The sequence below is a fragment of the Spermophilus citellus genome, assembly GCF_964194105.1.
Source record: "Spermophilus citellus genome assembly, chromosome: 18".
Taxonomy (NCBI): Eukaryota; Metazoa; Chordata; class Mammalia; order Rodentia; family Sciuridae; genus Spermophilus; species Spermophilus citellus.
In genome coordinates this window covers 36453576-36468877 of record NC_138200.1, presented here as the reverse complement: position 1 = coordinate 36468877, position 15302 = coordinate 36453576, and the positions used below count along the sequence as shown (strand labels likewise).

Sequence of the window (15302 nt, the reverse complement as noted above, 5' to 3'; positions counted from 1 at the left end):
CTCCTTCCTCCTCATCTGCCTGGACGACTGTTGGGCCCTCGGCTTCTTTTCTTCCTCATCTCCATGTGCGGGTTGGAGGCTGGGCCCTGGGACCTCAGGGTCTCTGCTTGACTGGCTGTGCAGGGTGGGTCATGGGCTCAGCCCCGGGTGCTGTGAATTTGGAGTCTGAAGTTCATTCCGGTGCTGGTAGCAGGAGCTTCCACTATCAGTCCTCGAGAATAGGGGTGACCAGAGACATGTGGCGGCCTTTACCAGCGGATCCCACCCCATATTCCAAGCATTGTACTAAGTGCTTTACTTTAATTGTACAGTTTTAATTTATTAAGCACCTACTTGCTGCCAGGTCCTGTCCTGTATCCTGGTGGTGTAGCAGTGAGCAAAACGGCCCTCATGGAGTTTATGTTCATGTGTGTGTGTGTGTGTGTGTGTGTGTGTGTATGTGTACGAGAGAGAGGAAAAAATAATAACCAGCTCTAATGTGCCTGGTACTTGTAAATGCCATCAAAGAAATGAGAGGCAGGTAAGATGCTAGGAAGGATGTGGAGCTAAGGGTGTTCCCTGAGGAAGAGGTCTCATCTCAGCAGACCCCTGAGTGGCATGAGGGAAGGAAGATGAGGCTGACTGAGAAGAGTGCTCTCCTCTTCTGCCTTGCAAAATATCTATGATCCTTCTTCTCGTTTTCTAGTAGAGGCTGAAGCTCAGAGAGGTTAAATAACTTATACAAGTACACACAGCAAGTGAGTGATGGAACTGGAGCTCAAACCCAAGCGTTTCTGGTTCTGACTTGTACTTCCTTTATTGCTGCTTCCTGATTGGAGGTGGCTAGTGATGCACCCTGTTGACACAAGGCAGCAGTCACCTGTCCCCTCCTAAAGAGGGACATGGCTTAAAGATACCAATCCCGAGGCAGCCTCCCTAGTTGGGTCCTTGCTAAGAGAAGAGCCGGCCAGACCCAGCAAAATGGCTGGAGCAGGTCACGTTCAGCACAGTGGAGCCCAAGAACAATGCCCTGTCCACTCCCTCTGCAGCCTGCTGCTCCTCCCTCCCAGGCAGCAAATTATGGCCTCGGAATGTGTGCCTAGGCCTGCCTTTGACATCAGCGGGGCCCACCTGAGCTTCACCTTCAGGATTCTGATAATCAGCTCTCTCTCCTCCTGGCTTCCCCCAAGACCCGTATGGAAATAAGTATGTGTCTGCCAGGGATCAAATGCTTTTGGAGACAAAAGTCGGTGGCGAGGACATTACAGGGAGCTATCATCTCGGCACGATGCTCTTCCACAAAGCCCTCTGCTCCTCTTTCGGGCTGACACAGTTTCAGCCTGAAAGGTTCCAGCCGGCTGACTTGGTTTTAAGCAAAAGCACATCCTATTATTTTTTTGAGAAATGAAGTATAAAATTAACACTTATTATTCCTGAGCAGGAGAGAGAGAGAGAGAGAGAGAGGCAAGAGACAGAGACACTCTGGGATCTTCCTGCTTGCTGGGTTGGCTGTTGAGCAGTTTGGGATTTTTATTTATTTATTTATTTATTTTTAATTTATAATAAATCTAGTCGATTTCCCCCGTGCCAGCCTTGACTTCCGGGGACCAGGCTGCGAGGTCTGAATGTCAGCAGGCGAAATCTGCATTGCACTTTGCAAATGAGCGGGGCTGCAGCGGGCACTTGAGTTGCGTGGGTCTCTCTTATGGATGCCTGTCATGTGCTATTAAAAAGAAAGAAAGAAAAAAGAAAAGAGGGAAGCGAACGTGGGTCTTAACTCACAAAATCCCGCAGCCCCCACGCCAGGGCCGAGGGCCTGGGAGCCCCCAGACAGCTTTGTCACCCTGCTGCCAGGTGTCCTCCGAGCGCCCGCGAGCTTATATAATTCAGGGAAGTGACTCTCCTCCGAGGATGCCGCTGTCTGCGGACCCCGCGCCCTGGGACGCCTGGAGAGGTTGTCAGCGCAGGAGGGGAGGGAGCGATGGAGGTGGTGGTGTGTCCTCTCCATATCCGCGGGTTGGCTCGTACTGGGTCACGGGCGCTGGAGGAGTGTTTGTCACTCTAACTAGGGCAGCCCCTCTCCGCCTCCCCGCCCTCCCCCCAATTTCCTGGATGGCTTTCTAGGCGGAGGTGCACCATAATGGACACCCGAGGGAGTTCCCGCGTCCCCCCGCGGTGGGGAGAAGGCCTCCGCTTCAGGGAGATTTGCAGATCACGAGGTCTTGCCTGGGTGGGAGAGGTTCCCAGATCCGCGGGAACCCCTCAGGCTTCCTCCTTGTCCCCCGACTTTCACTTTGCGCGCGTTTTATCGCTCCTCCCCCTCCCCCAGGTCTGACTCTCTGAAGCACCTGGGGGAAAGCGGGGAAGGGGTCCCGAGGCGCTCGGTCGTCTGCTGGGCTCTTGATCTAATTAGCCCGGAACCTCACTCTGACACCGGCTTGGGGCTGTGATTTGCGTAAACGCAGCCGCTGCTCCAGCCCGGCCCTGCGCGCTCCGGGGCCGCCTGACTGTGCACATATTTATGAACGTGGGCGCGGGGCGGAGCTGCCTTCATGAATCAGAGGGGATCGGCTGATGAATTGCTCGGCACTTGGCGAACGGAAAGTGACTGTCAGACATGATTTCTCTGATTTATAAGTTGCAGGAGCCTTCTTTGTCCTCCCGGTGTTTGTATATCAGACGGGCAGGTCTCCATTCCCAGCCAAGCGGTTAAAGGGCCCCGCTCAGCAGAGAGCGGTAAATCCTCGGCTGCCGGCTGGGCCCTGGAGCCAGCCTTGGCCGGGCAGAGAGGCCTGGCCCCGCACCTCTCCACGCGGCTGTTTCCCCAGCACCTCCTGCAGATGAGCCCAGGCGGGGCCTGATGCTTGGGGAGCCACAGGAGCATAGAACCTCGTCCTTGCCCTCAGTCTAGCTGCCCAGGGTCAGGACATGGTGAAATGACTCAGGATCACTGTGCCCATCCAGGGACAGTGGTGCACAGCAGTCAGGGAAGGCAGCCTGGAGGTGGTGTGAGGGGCGGAGGGGGGGTATACACGCATCTGAGCATGGTTTTGTGTCCTGTTCCGAGCACCACTTACTGTCTTACCTTAGCAAGTGGGTCTCCTTCTCTGAACCCATTATATCTTCCTAGAAATCCCATTTCCTAGCAAGCAGGGTCATTTCTTGCTTTCTTTGCTTTTTAATTTTTTTTTTTTTATATTTAGTTTTTCAGTTGTAGTTGGACACCTTTTGTTTTATTTATTTATTTATTTATATGGTGCTGAGGATAGAACCCAGGGCCTCCCGCGTGCTAGGCAAGCTCTACCCTGAGCCACATCCCCAGCCTGCAAGCGGGGTCATTTCTAAGGTTCAAATACATCATAAACCATCAAGGCCAGGTTGTCATTTCCAGACGCCCCCTGTCTCACGAATGTCCAAGAGTTGTCGACCTTCTAATAGGAAGGCCACCCTGAGGTGGCACCTCCCTTGCTCACGCACTCTCTGAACCGCTTCTCCGAGCCCACCTCTGAGAAGGGCAGGGGATGCGTTGGGGAGTCTTTGGAGGCCTCTTCCCCACACTGGAGGCCATCTCTAATTATGCTGGGTGTCTCTCCACGGGCCAGGAGGACGCGCACCAGGCCTGTGTGTAGGCGTGCTGAGCCCGCCCCCGAGTCCCAAAACTTGTCAATGAAATCCTTTTCTGCTCGTCTGAGTGGAAGGTCTGTTTGAGTCTCTGCCGGGCGCGTGTGGCCTAGTTGCAGGGCTGGGGGCGGGGGGCACGGCCAACGCCCGGCAGATTGCAGCCAATGGGCTCCGGGCGCAGCCCACCTGCGCGCCTGGGTCTGCGCACCTCTGCACTGGGGCGCGGGGGGTGGAGGAGGCTGGGCTGGGGGATGCCTGCTGTCCCTGCCAGCCTCTGCCAGGGCCTGGGGACCCAGGGACTCACCAGGAACCTCAGCCCATCTGTGTTTGCGTCTTGTCACTGGCAGAGCCCCTCTGCTCTCTGATTCTTGCCTTGGAGGGCAAATCCGAGCACCTGGCACCTTTGGTGAGACTGGTTCCCTAGGGCAGTCAGGAGAGGGCTCTGTCCTTGGCCGTCCCAGATAACACTTTCTGCCAATACTGACGCGCCCAGCAATCCACGTTGATTGAGTGCTTGCTGTGTGCTGGGGGCTGCTTTACATGTGTTAACTCATTTAATTTTCAAATCAACTGTAAGAGCAAGGCTGCTAGGGAGTGTGTCTGCAAAAGGAAACGGAGGCACAGAGAGGTGATGTAACTTGACCAAGATCACCCAGTACGTGACTGAACCCATTCCTATCATGGCTGATGCAGTGTTCAAGCAGGAACTTCCCTTCATCTGCTGCTGACCATGGGGCCACACCTGGGGTCCCTCCATCCCCTCGCAGCTGTGAGTCGAGGACTCAGGTGTCCTCATTACACTGAGCATTAATTAATGCCTAGGGCATGCCGCAGGGAGGAAGAAAAGCCAGGATTTGAACTCATCTCTGTTTGGTTCTGGGCAGAGGGGCCGGGCCTGGGCTCTGGGCCTCTGTAATGTTGGTGATGCTGGGGCTCGGCATACTCGCTTCTCCGGGCACCTGTGAGGGAAGGTGTGGGGTCGCAGAAGCTCCCAGGAGGGGAGATGGAGCCGAGTTCTGGTTTGAAAGCAGGATGGGGACTTTGCCCAGCCTCCACGATCCACTGGATAGGCCATCTGTTTCCAAAAGGAGAGAGCGAGCAAGAGTGAGCGATCGAGAGCACATTCTGCTTGTTGCGACATCTTCCAGTGGCTGCCTGTCACTCACCCTGGCATCTCCGGAGGCTGCCAAGGCCCTTGGCTATGTGCACCTTGGGCCTCACCCACCGGCCCTCCCTGGGCCTTGAACTCCAGGCACAGCAGTCCTTTTGCTCCTCCCCAGCAGGCCCCACCCCTCTGTCAGAGTGCATCCCACTTACTCCCGTCACCCCGTCATGCTCTATTGTAGGCTGTTCACCCCCCACCAGAAGGGGGGCAAAGACGGTATCTCGTTAGCTCCTCAAAGCATCCCCAGCAAAGCTCCTGGCATGTAGTACACACTCAATACATAGCTGATTGTGTTTTCAAAATCCTGGTTGGACTCCTTTCTCCTTCCAAGACCCCTTTCCAAAGTGACTCGGTCTCAGAACTCAAGCTGTTGGACATGGCCTGCAACTAGCCGAGGAAATCATAACCAAGGGCACCTTCAAGAGCCAGATATTTGGACCCAGCCTCCTGGAGTGTGCAGGCCTCTGGGGGCTGGGCCGTCAGAGCCAGGATGGATCTGGGGTCTGTGGCCCTCCCAGCAGGCCTGGTGCTGGGGGTGGAGAGGGGCCGGCGCCGGGGGCTCAGGAGCCTTGTGGGCTCCCGCGGGGACTGTGGCCTGCAGCGGTGCTGACAGCTGTGGCTTCTCCTTGCAGAGGAAGGCATCAACCACGAGTGTAAGCTGTGCAACCAGATGTTCGACTCCCCGGCCAAGCTCCTGTGTCACCTCATCGAGCACAGCTTCGAGGGCATGGGTGGCACCTTCAAATGCCCTGTGTGCTTCACAGGTAAGGCGCCATGTGTACGCGGCAGGGAAGCCAGTGGGGACAGGGATCCCAGCCAGGGCTGCCTGTCCCCTTTGCAGCAGGCACCAGAGGGGGTCCCCCAGAGCCCCTGGCCCCCCGCTCTGCCTCCTTCCTGCAGAGCTGACCCGCCACCCTCCACTCAGGCCCTCTGGCGTCTCCTCCAGGGGACCAGGGGACGTTGCCGGCATGTGCCTCTCCTCTGCCCACAGCTGCTGGGAGAAGCTGGTCCACTTGCCCACTGTCGCCCCTTCCTGGCCCCCCACACCTCTCCCAGAGCCTCCGGCTCATCATCCAGCACCCGGGGCCTCCCCCTCGCACCCCCTGGCTCCCCGTCCCCGGCCTCCCCAGCTCCCTGTCCCAGCCCATGCTTTATCCATGCTCCAGGCTGGAGGGGTCAAGGGCAGCTCTGCTGGCCAAGTCCCCAGCCCCCAGCCTGGCCGCCCGCCCGGGTGAGCGGCTGTCCCAGCCCGAGGCGAGTCTCAGGGGCTCTGCCGGCCCCCTGCTGGAGCCCAGATGGCAGCCGGTGTGCATGGGGAGCCTGGCCTTCCCCTGCCTCCCCCGACATCTGCCGTCTGCCACCACGGGAAGCCCACCCTGGGGAGGGCGCCTGGCGGGAGGGTGTCTCTGAAGCGCTCACCTCCCAGACGCACAGCTGCTTCAGGGCCGGGGCCGCCTCGGGACCTATGCCACCAGGAAGCCAGGGCTGTGACCCGATCCTTGACAGGCCTGGGGAGGGGGCTGTGCACCTCTGGGGCTCTCGGGAGTCCTGGAGCACCCGGGTGCCCTCTCTCCTCATGCTTGGAGGATGCCACAGCAACTTCGGCAATAAAAACAGTCCCTCGTGTTGGGCAGGCAGCTTCTTGTGCCAGACCCTGTGCTAAGCTTATTTAATTATCTCAGCTCTGTCACCTGCTAGCAGTGGGACTTTGGACAAGTATTTAATATTCCTGGTGCCTCAGTTTTCTTGTCCATTAAATGGGGATAAGAACAGTGCCTGCTTTAAAGTCTGTGAGGTATTCAAAGAGCTCACACATGGAAGAAGTCTGGCCAATGGAGACAGGGGCACATCTATTGGCCTCACTATGTGCTTGCTCATCTTTGAAGTGCTTTATGAATACTCATGTGATCCTCCCAGCCACCCAGGGAGGTACATACAATAATAATAATGAGCTCCATTTTTGAATGAGGACACGAAGCCCAGAGAGGTTAAGTGACTTGCCCAAGGTTACACAGTTTCCAAGTGGCAGAGCTCAGCTTATCTAGCTCGAAGTCCTCTGGGAGGTGCCGGTCATATGTCCTGTGGCACTGTCTGGCCAACGGTGTCCATACCTGGGTGATCCCTACCTGTGCGTGGTGTGGGGCAGCTGCTGGGGTGGCTGGGCGGGTGTCCTGAGTGCGGCCTCTGATGGCCACTTCCGGGTGCAGTCTTTGTCCAGGCCAACAAGTTGCAGCAGCACATCTTTGCCGTGCACGGGCAGGAGGACAAGATCTACGACTGCTCGCAGTGCCCGCAGAAGTTCTTCTTCCAGACGGAGCTGCAGGTGAGCGCCGCCCCGCGGCACCTGCCCCTCCTGGGGTCTGTCCGTGGGCACACGGTGTCTTGGGTTCAGCCAAGAGGTTGGGGGCTTGTGCTTGGGGCCACCCAACTGTGAGAGCAGCAGGCGGCTGGGGGTGTGACCCTGCTCTGCCGGCCCCCCCTCCTCAGGCATCCTGACCACAGCAGGAGTCCCACGGTCATGCTGCTCCTGTGACAAGTCCCCTCCACTCTGGGGTTCCATTTCCCCACTTTGTTGCATGATGCTATTTGACTGGCTTTGGCTCTGGGACTGGTGGCCCGTGTGGGTGGGGTCAGGAGTTTGGGGACCCCCACCTCCGCCCAGGAAAGTCGGGACGCCCGGTTGGCACCAGCTCAGAGAAGAGGCCTCCGCCGCACGTCCTGAGGCTCTGTGGCCCTCAGATGGGGCACGGTGACCATGACCAGTTCCTCAGACCCCCACATAGAATCTGCAGTAGCCGAGAGGACCCCTGGGAGGGTCCTCAGCAGGCACCTGCAGCCCCCTCCTTGTGTCCTGTGGGTCCTTCTCGCCTGTTACTGGTTTTCTGAGGACTGAAATCTGAGCCCAGGGAAAACCACTTTCTCTGTTGGTTTTTGCAAGAAATTGAGCCCCTGGACGAGGTCGCGTGTGCACCAGGAACACCGCACACGCACACAGCACGGCACACAGGGGACAGTCCCCACGCTCACTCCCTCCCCCACACAAATGTCTTCGCCCTACAGCAACACCACAGGGGGACGCTGCAGCCCCCGAAGTCCACACTGCCACCCAGGGACCGTGTGGGTGGACACGGAAGTGGGGCGCAGTCCCTTGCAGCCAGCGCAGGGCAGGACAGGCTGCAGCGGCTTCCTCTGGATCTCTGGGGCTACAACAGTGGCTTATTGGTCGCTCATGTGACGTGAGGGGCAGGTGGCACTCATTCCATGACGTGGACTCACGGAGGGTCCCTGCCCGTTCACGTTTCCATGGTCACCAAGGCCAGGAGGAGAGTGAGGTGGGGACGGCAGAGCCAGCTCTCCAGGCTTCCGAGGGAAGTGATGCACGTCCCCTCCTCCCGTCCCCTCCTCCCAGCCATGGCCACTCCAAGGGGCCCCCTGCCTGGACGGGGAGGGGTACTGGCATTGGTCAACAGCCCTAGGGACTCCCACACACCGTGGCCCACAGGATGTCACGTAGCAAACCCCCCAGCCCCCAGGAATGTGTGTCAGACCTGGTGACCCTCTGCGGTCACCCATCATTTGGGGGGCAACAGTGGTGGCCACTCTGGGGTGGGAGCAGGGCAGCCGTGGCCTCTCTGATCCACCAGAGCCTACCTGCGCGGCCAGGCCCTGCTTGGCTGGCGCAGCATCACCTGGGGGACTGGGAACAGGCCCGCAAAGCGCACAGAGCCGGTCACCACCTATGGTCGGCCAGGTCTCCACAGGAGCCCCATGCCAGGACTGGGTTCAGCCTTCATCTCTGACCTTGAAAAGCCCCAGGCATATTTTGCTGGAAAGTTCACTTCTTATCATCCTTTGGGCAGCCCTCGGAGCTCCCGTTCTCGTATGGATTGTGTGACCTTCATTCTGTTGTCACATTATGGGACAGAATTAGGGACCCAGTTACGCAAACCTGGGCCCCTCTGCTGCGTCCCCCTCAGATCCACACAGTGAGGCTGTGTCTCTGGGCTGAGGACACAGAAGGGACCATGGGGCCTAGGGCCAGCTCCTGGTCTGCATCCTCCCCTCCAGGAAGCCTCTGGCCTTCCGCGCTGGCCACGCCCCTCCTCCCCTGCCTGCCCCACAGTGTGGTCCCACTACCAGGACAGGCCTCCTAAACCCCATCAGGGCCTCTCAGCTATGAGTCACTTCCACCCTGGACTTGGTCCTCCTCCATCTCCCAGGCACCAACCGAGGGATGACTGAGCTCCTCTTGGTTGGCTTTAAGGTGTCCCCCTGCCATTCTGGAGCCTCCACGTGGTGGTGGCAGAGCGGGATGTGGTGAAGCTGCAGGGCACAGACTCCATCCCCCCTGGGCTCCGCCTGCCTGGGCTGGGGACCAGCCTGACCCAGGAGCGGTTCCTGTGAGCTGGTGATTTCCTGGGTCACCCTGTTCACTTGTAAGTCAGACACTCAAATGCCGAGAACCTCACTCAATTACAGCCTTAACGAGTCACTATTTGTGCAATTAATGATTTTAATTACAGACCATTTAAATGGGGGAATGTTGTAGCTACGCCAAATCTATGCAAATAATGGCTTTCCTTAAGTAACTTGAATGGCAATTTTCTGCGTTTGGGAGGAGGGTTTTCGTCTGAGGTTTCACTGTTACTGCACTGAGGCTGGAGCTGCAGGCCCTGTTGGGGTGGAAAGGAGAGGGTGACGTGGGAGGGTTTGGGTGGGGCTGCAGGAGAAAAGACCCAGCCGGAGCTCCTGTCTTGCTAGGGCCTGACCTGGCATTTATGGCCGTATGTCACTGCCATAAGTAGGGAGACCCTGGGAAGCCAGTGTTGGTGAGCACAAGGGACTGTGGTCAGAGGTCTTAAGGAGATGCACAGTTTAGGACTGAGCTCACCAAAGGGCCAGAAAGAGCTGCTGTGGGGAAAAGAGTATCAGAGGCGCGATTGACCCCCAGCTGGCTTGTCCTGTCCGACTCTAGACTTTCCTAGGATGCATTCACAGGAGCATGGTTGCCAGGATGAGGGAGGTGCCAGCCCTGTTGGATTCTGAGTTCAGCTTGTTCTGCCTAAAAGACTGAGATTAATTCAAAGACTTTGACAAACTGGGGCATGGTTTTAGCAAAGTGATTAGGAACACGAGAGGGAGTCATGTTTTGGTGCTCATTTTCTTAAAGCATGTATGTGGAGGGCCCACAGTGTGCCCAGCATTAGGTCTAAAACTGAGAAGACAGTGGCGAAAGAGACATCACAGGCCCGTGTTCTACAGGGGTTGAGAGACACTTTGCAGTAATGATCAATGACGGGAAGAAAATGGGTCCGAGCATGTCAGGAGGGGGCTAGTCACCCCTTGGTGAGTATGGTCAGGGAGAGCCACTCTGAGGAGGTGATACTGGACCTGAGACTCAAATGTGAGCAGACAGGCAGTCTGGAGGAGGGCCATCAGTGCAAAGGCCCTGTGGCTAGCATGGGGCAGAGTGAGGCTAAAGCACGCAGTGGGGAGAGGCAGATGGGACCCAGGTCATGGGAAGAAGTGTAAGGCATTGAAGGAATTGGATTTTTATCCTCATTGTGATAAGAAACCAAGCAGGGGACAACCACAGGACAGCATTGTTTGTGGGTTTCTTATAAAGTTAAACATGCACTTCCTGTGTGAGCCAGTGGTCCATTCCCAGATGTTTGCCCCACAGAAAGGAAAGGGTGGGACCATCCATGCCTCTAGGTGAGCAGAGACAGCAGCTTGATGTGTCATGGCCCTGCACAGAAGCCACCTGGTTGTCCTCACCTGGTGAATGGGTAACAGACGTGTGGATGTGGTCCGTTCCTACAACAGGTGACTGCTTGTCAGTGCAAAGCACCTGTGAATACGTGTAGTGACAGTGGACACGTTTTAAATGCCAAGTGGAAGGAGCCAGATTTAAAAGGCTCCGTGCTGTATGTTCTCTTGGCTTGACCTTCTAGGAAAAAAGAGAAATCTATCAGAACAGAGGGGTAGTTGTCAGGGCCATAGGTGGGGGATGACGGGGCAGACTGAGCAAGGTTTGTGTGAGTGCTCCACCCCCACTCCTGCCCCCACACGGAGGCCACATCCTAGGGACTGGCCCCTGGTCAGCCGGTGGGGATTGCCGGGCCTCAGGACCTCCCAGGAGACTGTCCTGGGTGGATCTGGGGAGGAAGATGATGCATTGTGGGAGAAATGCTGGCCACCTGTCTTCAAGCCCTCCATGCTCTGTGGGGTGGAGCGATTTCCCTGCACACCTCGGGTGGCCTTGCGACTTTTGGGAGGGGCCAGACACTCAGGATGCGGATCCCGGTCCCTGCTGATCGTGATGTGGGCATCACTCTCTGGAGTCAGCCTGAGCCACAAAGGGAATTCGGCTGTAGGTGAGCAGGGGTGGCCTCTGGATGCCAAGAGCAAGAAGTGACATTGAGTTTTGGTGGTCCTCTTCCCAGGAGCCAAGTGTCACTTAAGCGAGACCGGGCCACCCAACCTTTTGCCCCTCTCTGCTCCCGTCAACTCTACTGAGACAGATCCCCTGGTGTTTCTGGGAAGGTGTGGACACAGGTGGCCCAGAGACCCTGATTACAGGTGGCCTGGAGAGGGAATCGGAAGCTGAGCGGTGGCCAGCTGTCCACCCCGGCTCCAGTGAGCTGTTGCGGCAGCGCTGGGGTCACACTACATGAAGCATCAGGAGGACGGGCACAGGCCGCGCAGGCAACACAAGTGTCCCGGACGTGGAAAGCGCGAGGATCCCGCGGCACAAGCGCATTTGCCCAGATCCTGCAGAGCAGGAAGCAGGGGGCACAGGCTTTGTGGGAGCAGCCCTGAGTTGAAGCCTTGTCCTGGGCTCGCCTGTGCCTCGGTTTCCTCATCTGCAGAATGGGGGTGTTGATGGTTCCTCCGTCTAGGTTACGCTGGATAAGGCCCTGGGCACAGGGGCCCGTTACTCTTGGACGATCAGGTGGCTTCTTAGGGCTTCTTCCACTTGGAGTTGGCTGTGATTTCTGGCCTGAGTTTGAACAAAGTGAAACTCTGAGTTCTTCCTGAGGCAGCCCAGCCTTGGGGCCCTGGGCCTTGGACACCCAGCACCGGGCTGGGGGAGCAGCTGGGTCTCCAGAGCAGCATGGCAAGGGGGAAGGGGCGTGGAGAGGGACCCTTGGCTTCTCCTGGCCAGGCCCTCTTTCTCCGGACCCTGTTTCCCTCCGCTGTGCCCCAGGCCCGGGGAAGGGCAGTGTGGAGATTCTATTGAGGCGTAAACAACCCAGCAAATATCAGGGCTTGTGTTTCCAGCCGCAGGGCTCAGCAGATGAAGGCCTGCGGCCTTGTGGGCCCCTTGCCAGGGGTAAGCTGGCCTGAGGGGAGGGGCGTCCTCTCCCCACACAGCCCAGCTGCCTCTGGATCCCGGGGACACTGAGCACGGGGGTGCCTTCTCCCCCTGTCTTCCCGTTCTTCATCACCTGCTCTTCCCCACCCCTGAGGGGACACGGCAGGGAATATGCTGCTAGCCGTCCATGCTAGTGGCTGGTGGGTAGGTCCATGCATTGGGACAAGACCCGTCCTGACCTCCACCTGGGCCAGGTCTAGTCCCAGCACCTTGCATGAAGGGTCTCAGTGAAACCAGAAAGCAGGTACCTTATCCCGGGGATGGAGATGGACGCTGAGGCTCTGAAAAGGTCAGGCGGCTCGCTTGAGGTCACAACCAAGTGGCAGAGCGGCGTGCAAAGCCAAATTTGTCTTTGCCACTGAGGCAAACAAAAACCCTCCAAAGTTTAAGTAAATTGCCATTTATATGAGCTAATAGATTTAAATGAGGCCTGCAGTGCTGAACTATAAAAAGCCTCCGTTGTCAGGGGACCCAGGAACTATTTTAGTAGTTGGGCCAAGCAGGTAGCACGAGTGGCAGTAACAGGGGATGCAAAAACATGTGCTCCTGGGTGAGCCCGGGTGGAAACGCCAGGGCCCCTGGGCCGGTGGTCAGGCGCCGCCCTGCACAGGAGCCGGGGGGCGGGGACCTTGTGCTTCCAGCGCTGCCTCCTTCCAGCCCTTTGTGGAAGCCTGCGACTTGCTGGCTGTGGTGGGGAGGAAGCCTTGACCCAGAGAAAGGTCTCTGGCTTGCCCGGCCTGGTGGGGGCAGCCGGCCTGGGCGCTAGGAGTCCCTGGCAGGTGCACTCGTGCACGCATGCGCGCCACTCCCTCCTGGCGGGCCTGGGCAGGGCAGTGCGGGCCTGCTCCACACCTGGAGCTGGACCCCCTCACTCACAGGGCCCGGCCCGCGGCGGCCAAGCGGCCAGCCCAGCATCCAGCGGGTGCGCTTAAAGGATTAGCTCTCGCTGTTCGCTTGTCTGGGCCTGATCACGGCGCTTCCAGCTAAATGATTACAATTGATTAAAAGCAGAGCGAGGTCTTCCAACAGGCAACCCGAGCCCTTCCGAGGGCAAGTGGCCCGCCGGGCTGGATCCTGGTACCCAGCCAGGGGCGGGCTCTGAGCTCCTCCGGACCCTGCCTGCTCCGCCCCGGAGAACGCTGGGCTCCACCCTCCCCCTACTTTCTTTTTTTAAAATTATTTTTATTTTTTTTAAATTTATTTTAATTCGTTGCACACGACAGCATAATGACCTTGACATAGCATACATTTGAATCAGATGGGATATCATATCTCATTTTTCGGAGTGTATAGGTTGCAGAATCACATGGGTCATGCATTCACGTATATACACACAGTGATAGTAACGTCTGCTTCATTCTGTCCACCCCACACACCGGGTACTGACTCCTGGCGACACTGCAGGGCTGGTGACATGGCAGGGCCCTGGGATAGAACTGGGAAATCAACAGAGCTGACCTTCTAGGACCATGTGTCAGTAAATACATGAACTAGGTGATTTGCAATTATAAAATTCGGAAGTAAAACACTGTTTTAACTGGAGGTGGGGGTGAGTGCTGGGGCAAAGGTGAGGGAATATTATGGGTCTCATTGGATTGGGTGGTCAGGAAAGCTTTTCCATTGAGTCCTGAAGAGGAGAAATCGCCAGTTTAAGGAAGAACTGAGGGATCCTCCAGGAAAGGAGAGAGCCAGGGCAAAGGCCCTGAGGCACAGACAGGCACGAGGTGTTCCAGGAACGGAATAAAGGGCAGTGGGACTGGAGTGGGGCTAGTGGGACAGGTGGCAGCTGCCTTTCTGCTGCATTCTGCTGGGCTAATCTTGCTTCAGCTCTTCAGAGGTCTCGCTGGAGGCTTCCTGGACACGTGTGTGACTACTCGCCCTGGTGCTGAACACCCTTCCCCTCTGCTTCAGCCCAGTCCAAGTGCCCTGCTCTGAGAAGCCCCCCTCCATCCTCTCTCCTTTGGATTTTCCAGTCCTTGACTTAATCCCTCCCCCTTTACCAACATGGATTATAAGTGACTTGATTTCCCACCCAAGTGTAAATATTTGGAGGTTGAAGTCTCCCTCTGTTGTAGATTCATCTATCCACCTGTCCCTTCATCCACCTATTGATCTGTCCATTTACCCATCCATCTGTTCAGGCATCTCTTATCCATCCACCCATCTCTCCACCTGTCCATTCATCCATCCATCATCGTCCATTCATCCATCCATCTATCCATCTATTCATCCATCCACCTGTCTCTCCACCTGTCTATTCATCCATTCACCTCTCTCTCCGCCTGTCTATTCATTCATCCATTTGTATCTCTACCTGTCTATCCATCCATCCATCAATCCTCCATTCATCCATCCATTCATTTATCCACCTGTCTCTCCACCTGTCTATTCATTCATCCATCCATCCATCATCCATTCATTTATCCTTCTATTCATCTACCCATCCATCTGTGCCTATTCATCCATGCATCCATCCAACAGGGGTGTACATTCTTCTTTCTTGAGCTCACACACAAACAGGGAAAGAAGAAAAGGAAGGTGGGGTACAATCTACAGACTCTGGGAAACCATCTTGAAAACCTCTGGTCCTGGGGCCAAGGCTGCAGCTCAGTGGCAGAGCGCTTGCCTGGCTTGTGTGAGGCCCTGAGTTTGATCCTCAGCACCGTATAAAGGTAAATAAATAAAGGTATTCTGTCCATCTGCAACTAAAAAAATTTTTTTTAAGAAAACCCCTGGTCCTTGTAAGATGAGCAGTGGGGGAGCCGGCTTCCTTGCCTCTCTGCACGACCACTGTCAGATCACGGGGTAATTATAACTAGTAGTAATTAAACAGTGAGTCTGCTCTAGGCACGCACTTGGCATTTGGCTCTGGCTGCACTTTCTGTGGGTAGCCGTATCTTCCTCCGTCTTGCTTTGGAGTGGCCCAGTCCTCATCACCTCAGCACTGCAGGGAGAGCAGGGCCTCTCCCCAGGGGACAGCAAGGACAGTTCCTGGGAGTCAGACTGTTGTTTGCACTAGAGCTAGCCAGTCTTGAGGCCAGAGGCCCAGGAGGCTGAGGCTGGGCACGATGCCACCCTCCCCCGGCTGTCCCACCCCATTACATTCTCCGCAGATGGGTTCAGGTACCTCATCTGTTGACAGGACGAGCGCGGCTGCCT

The 15302-nt window shown here is 56.8% G+C and overlaps 1 protein-coding gene across 1 annotated transcript in view; it reads left to right on the top strand.

The window, feature by feature from the left end:
* Positions 1 to 15302, top strand: part of ZNF423 (zinc finger protein 423) — a 323245-nt gene that overhangs the window by 290626 nt on the left and 17317 nt on the right. The window contains exons 6-7 of the mRNA XM_081275619.1: positions 5398 to 5529; positions 6973 to 7088. Of these exons, the coding sequence (XP_081131745.1) occupies positions 5398 to 5529; positions 6973 to 7088 (248 nt within the window). The remainder of the gene's footprint in view (positions 1 to 5397; positions 5530 to 6972; positions 7089 to 15302) is intronic.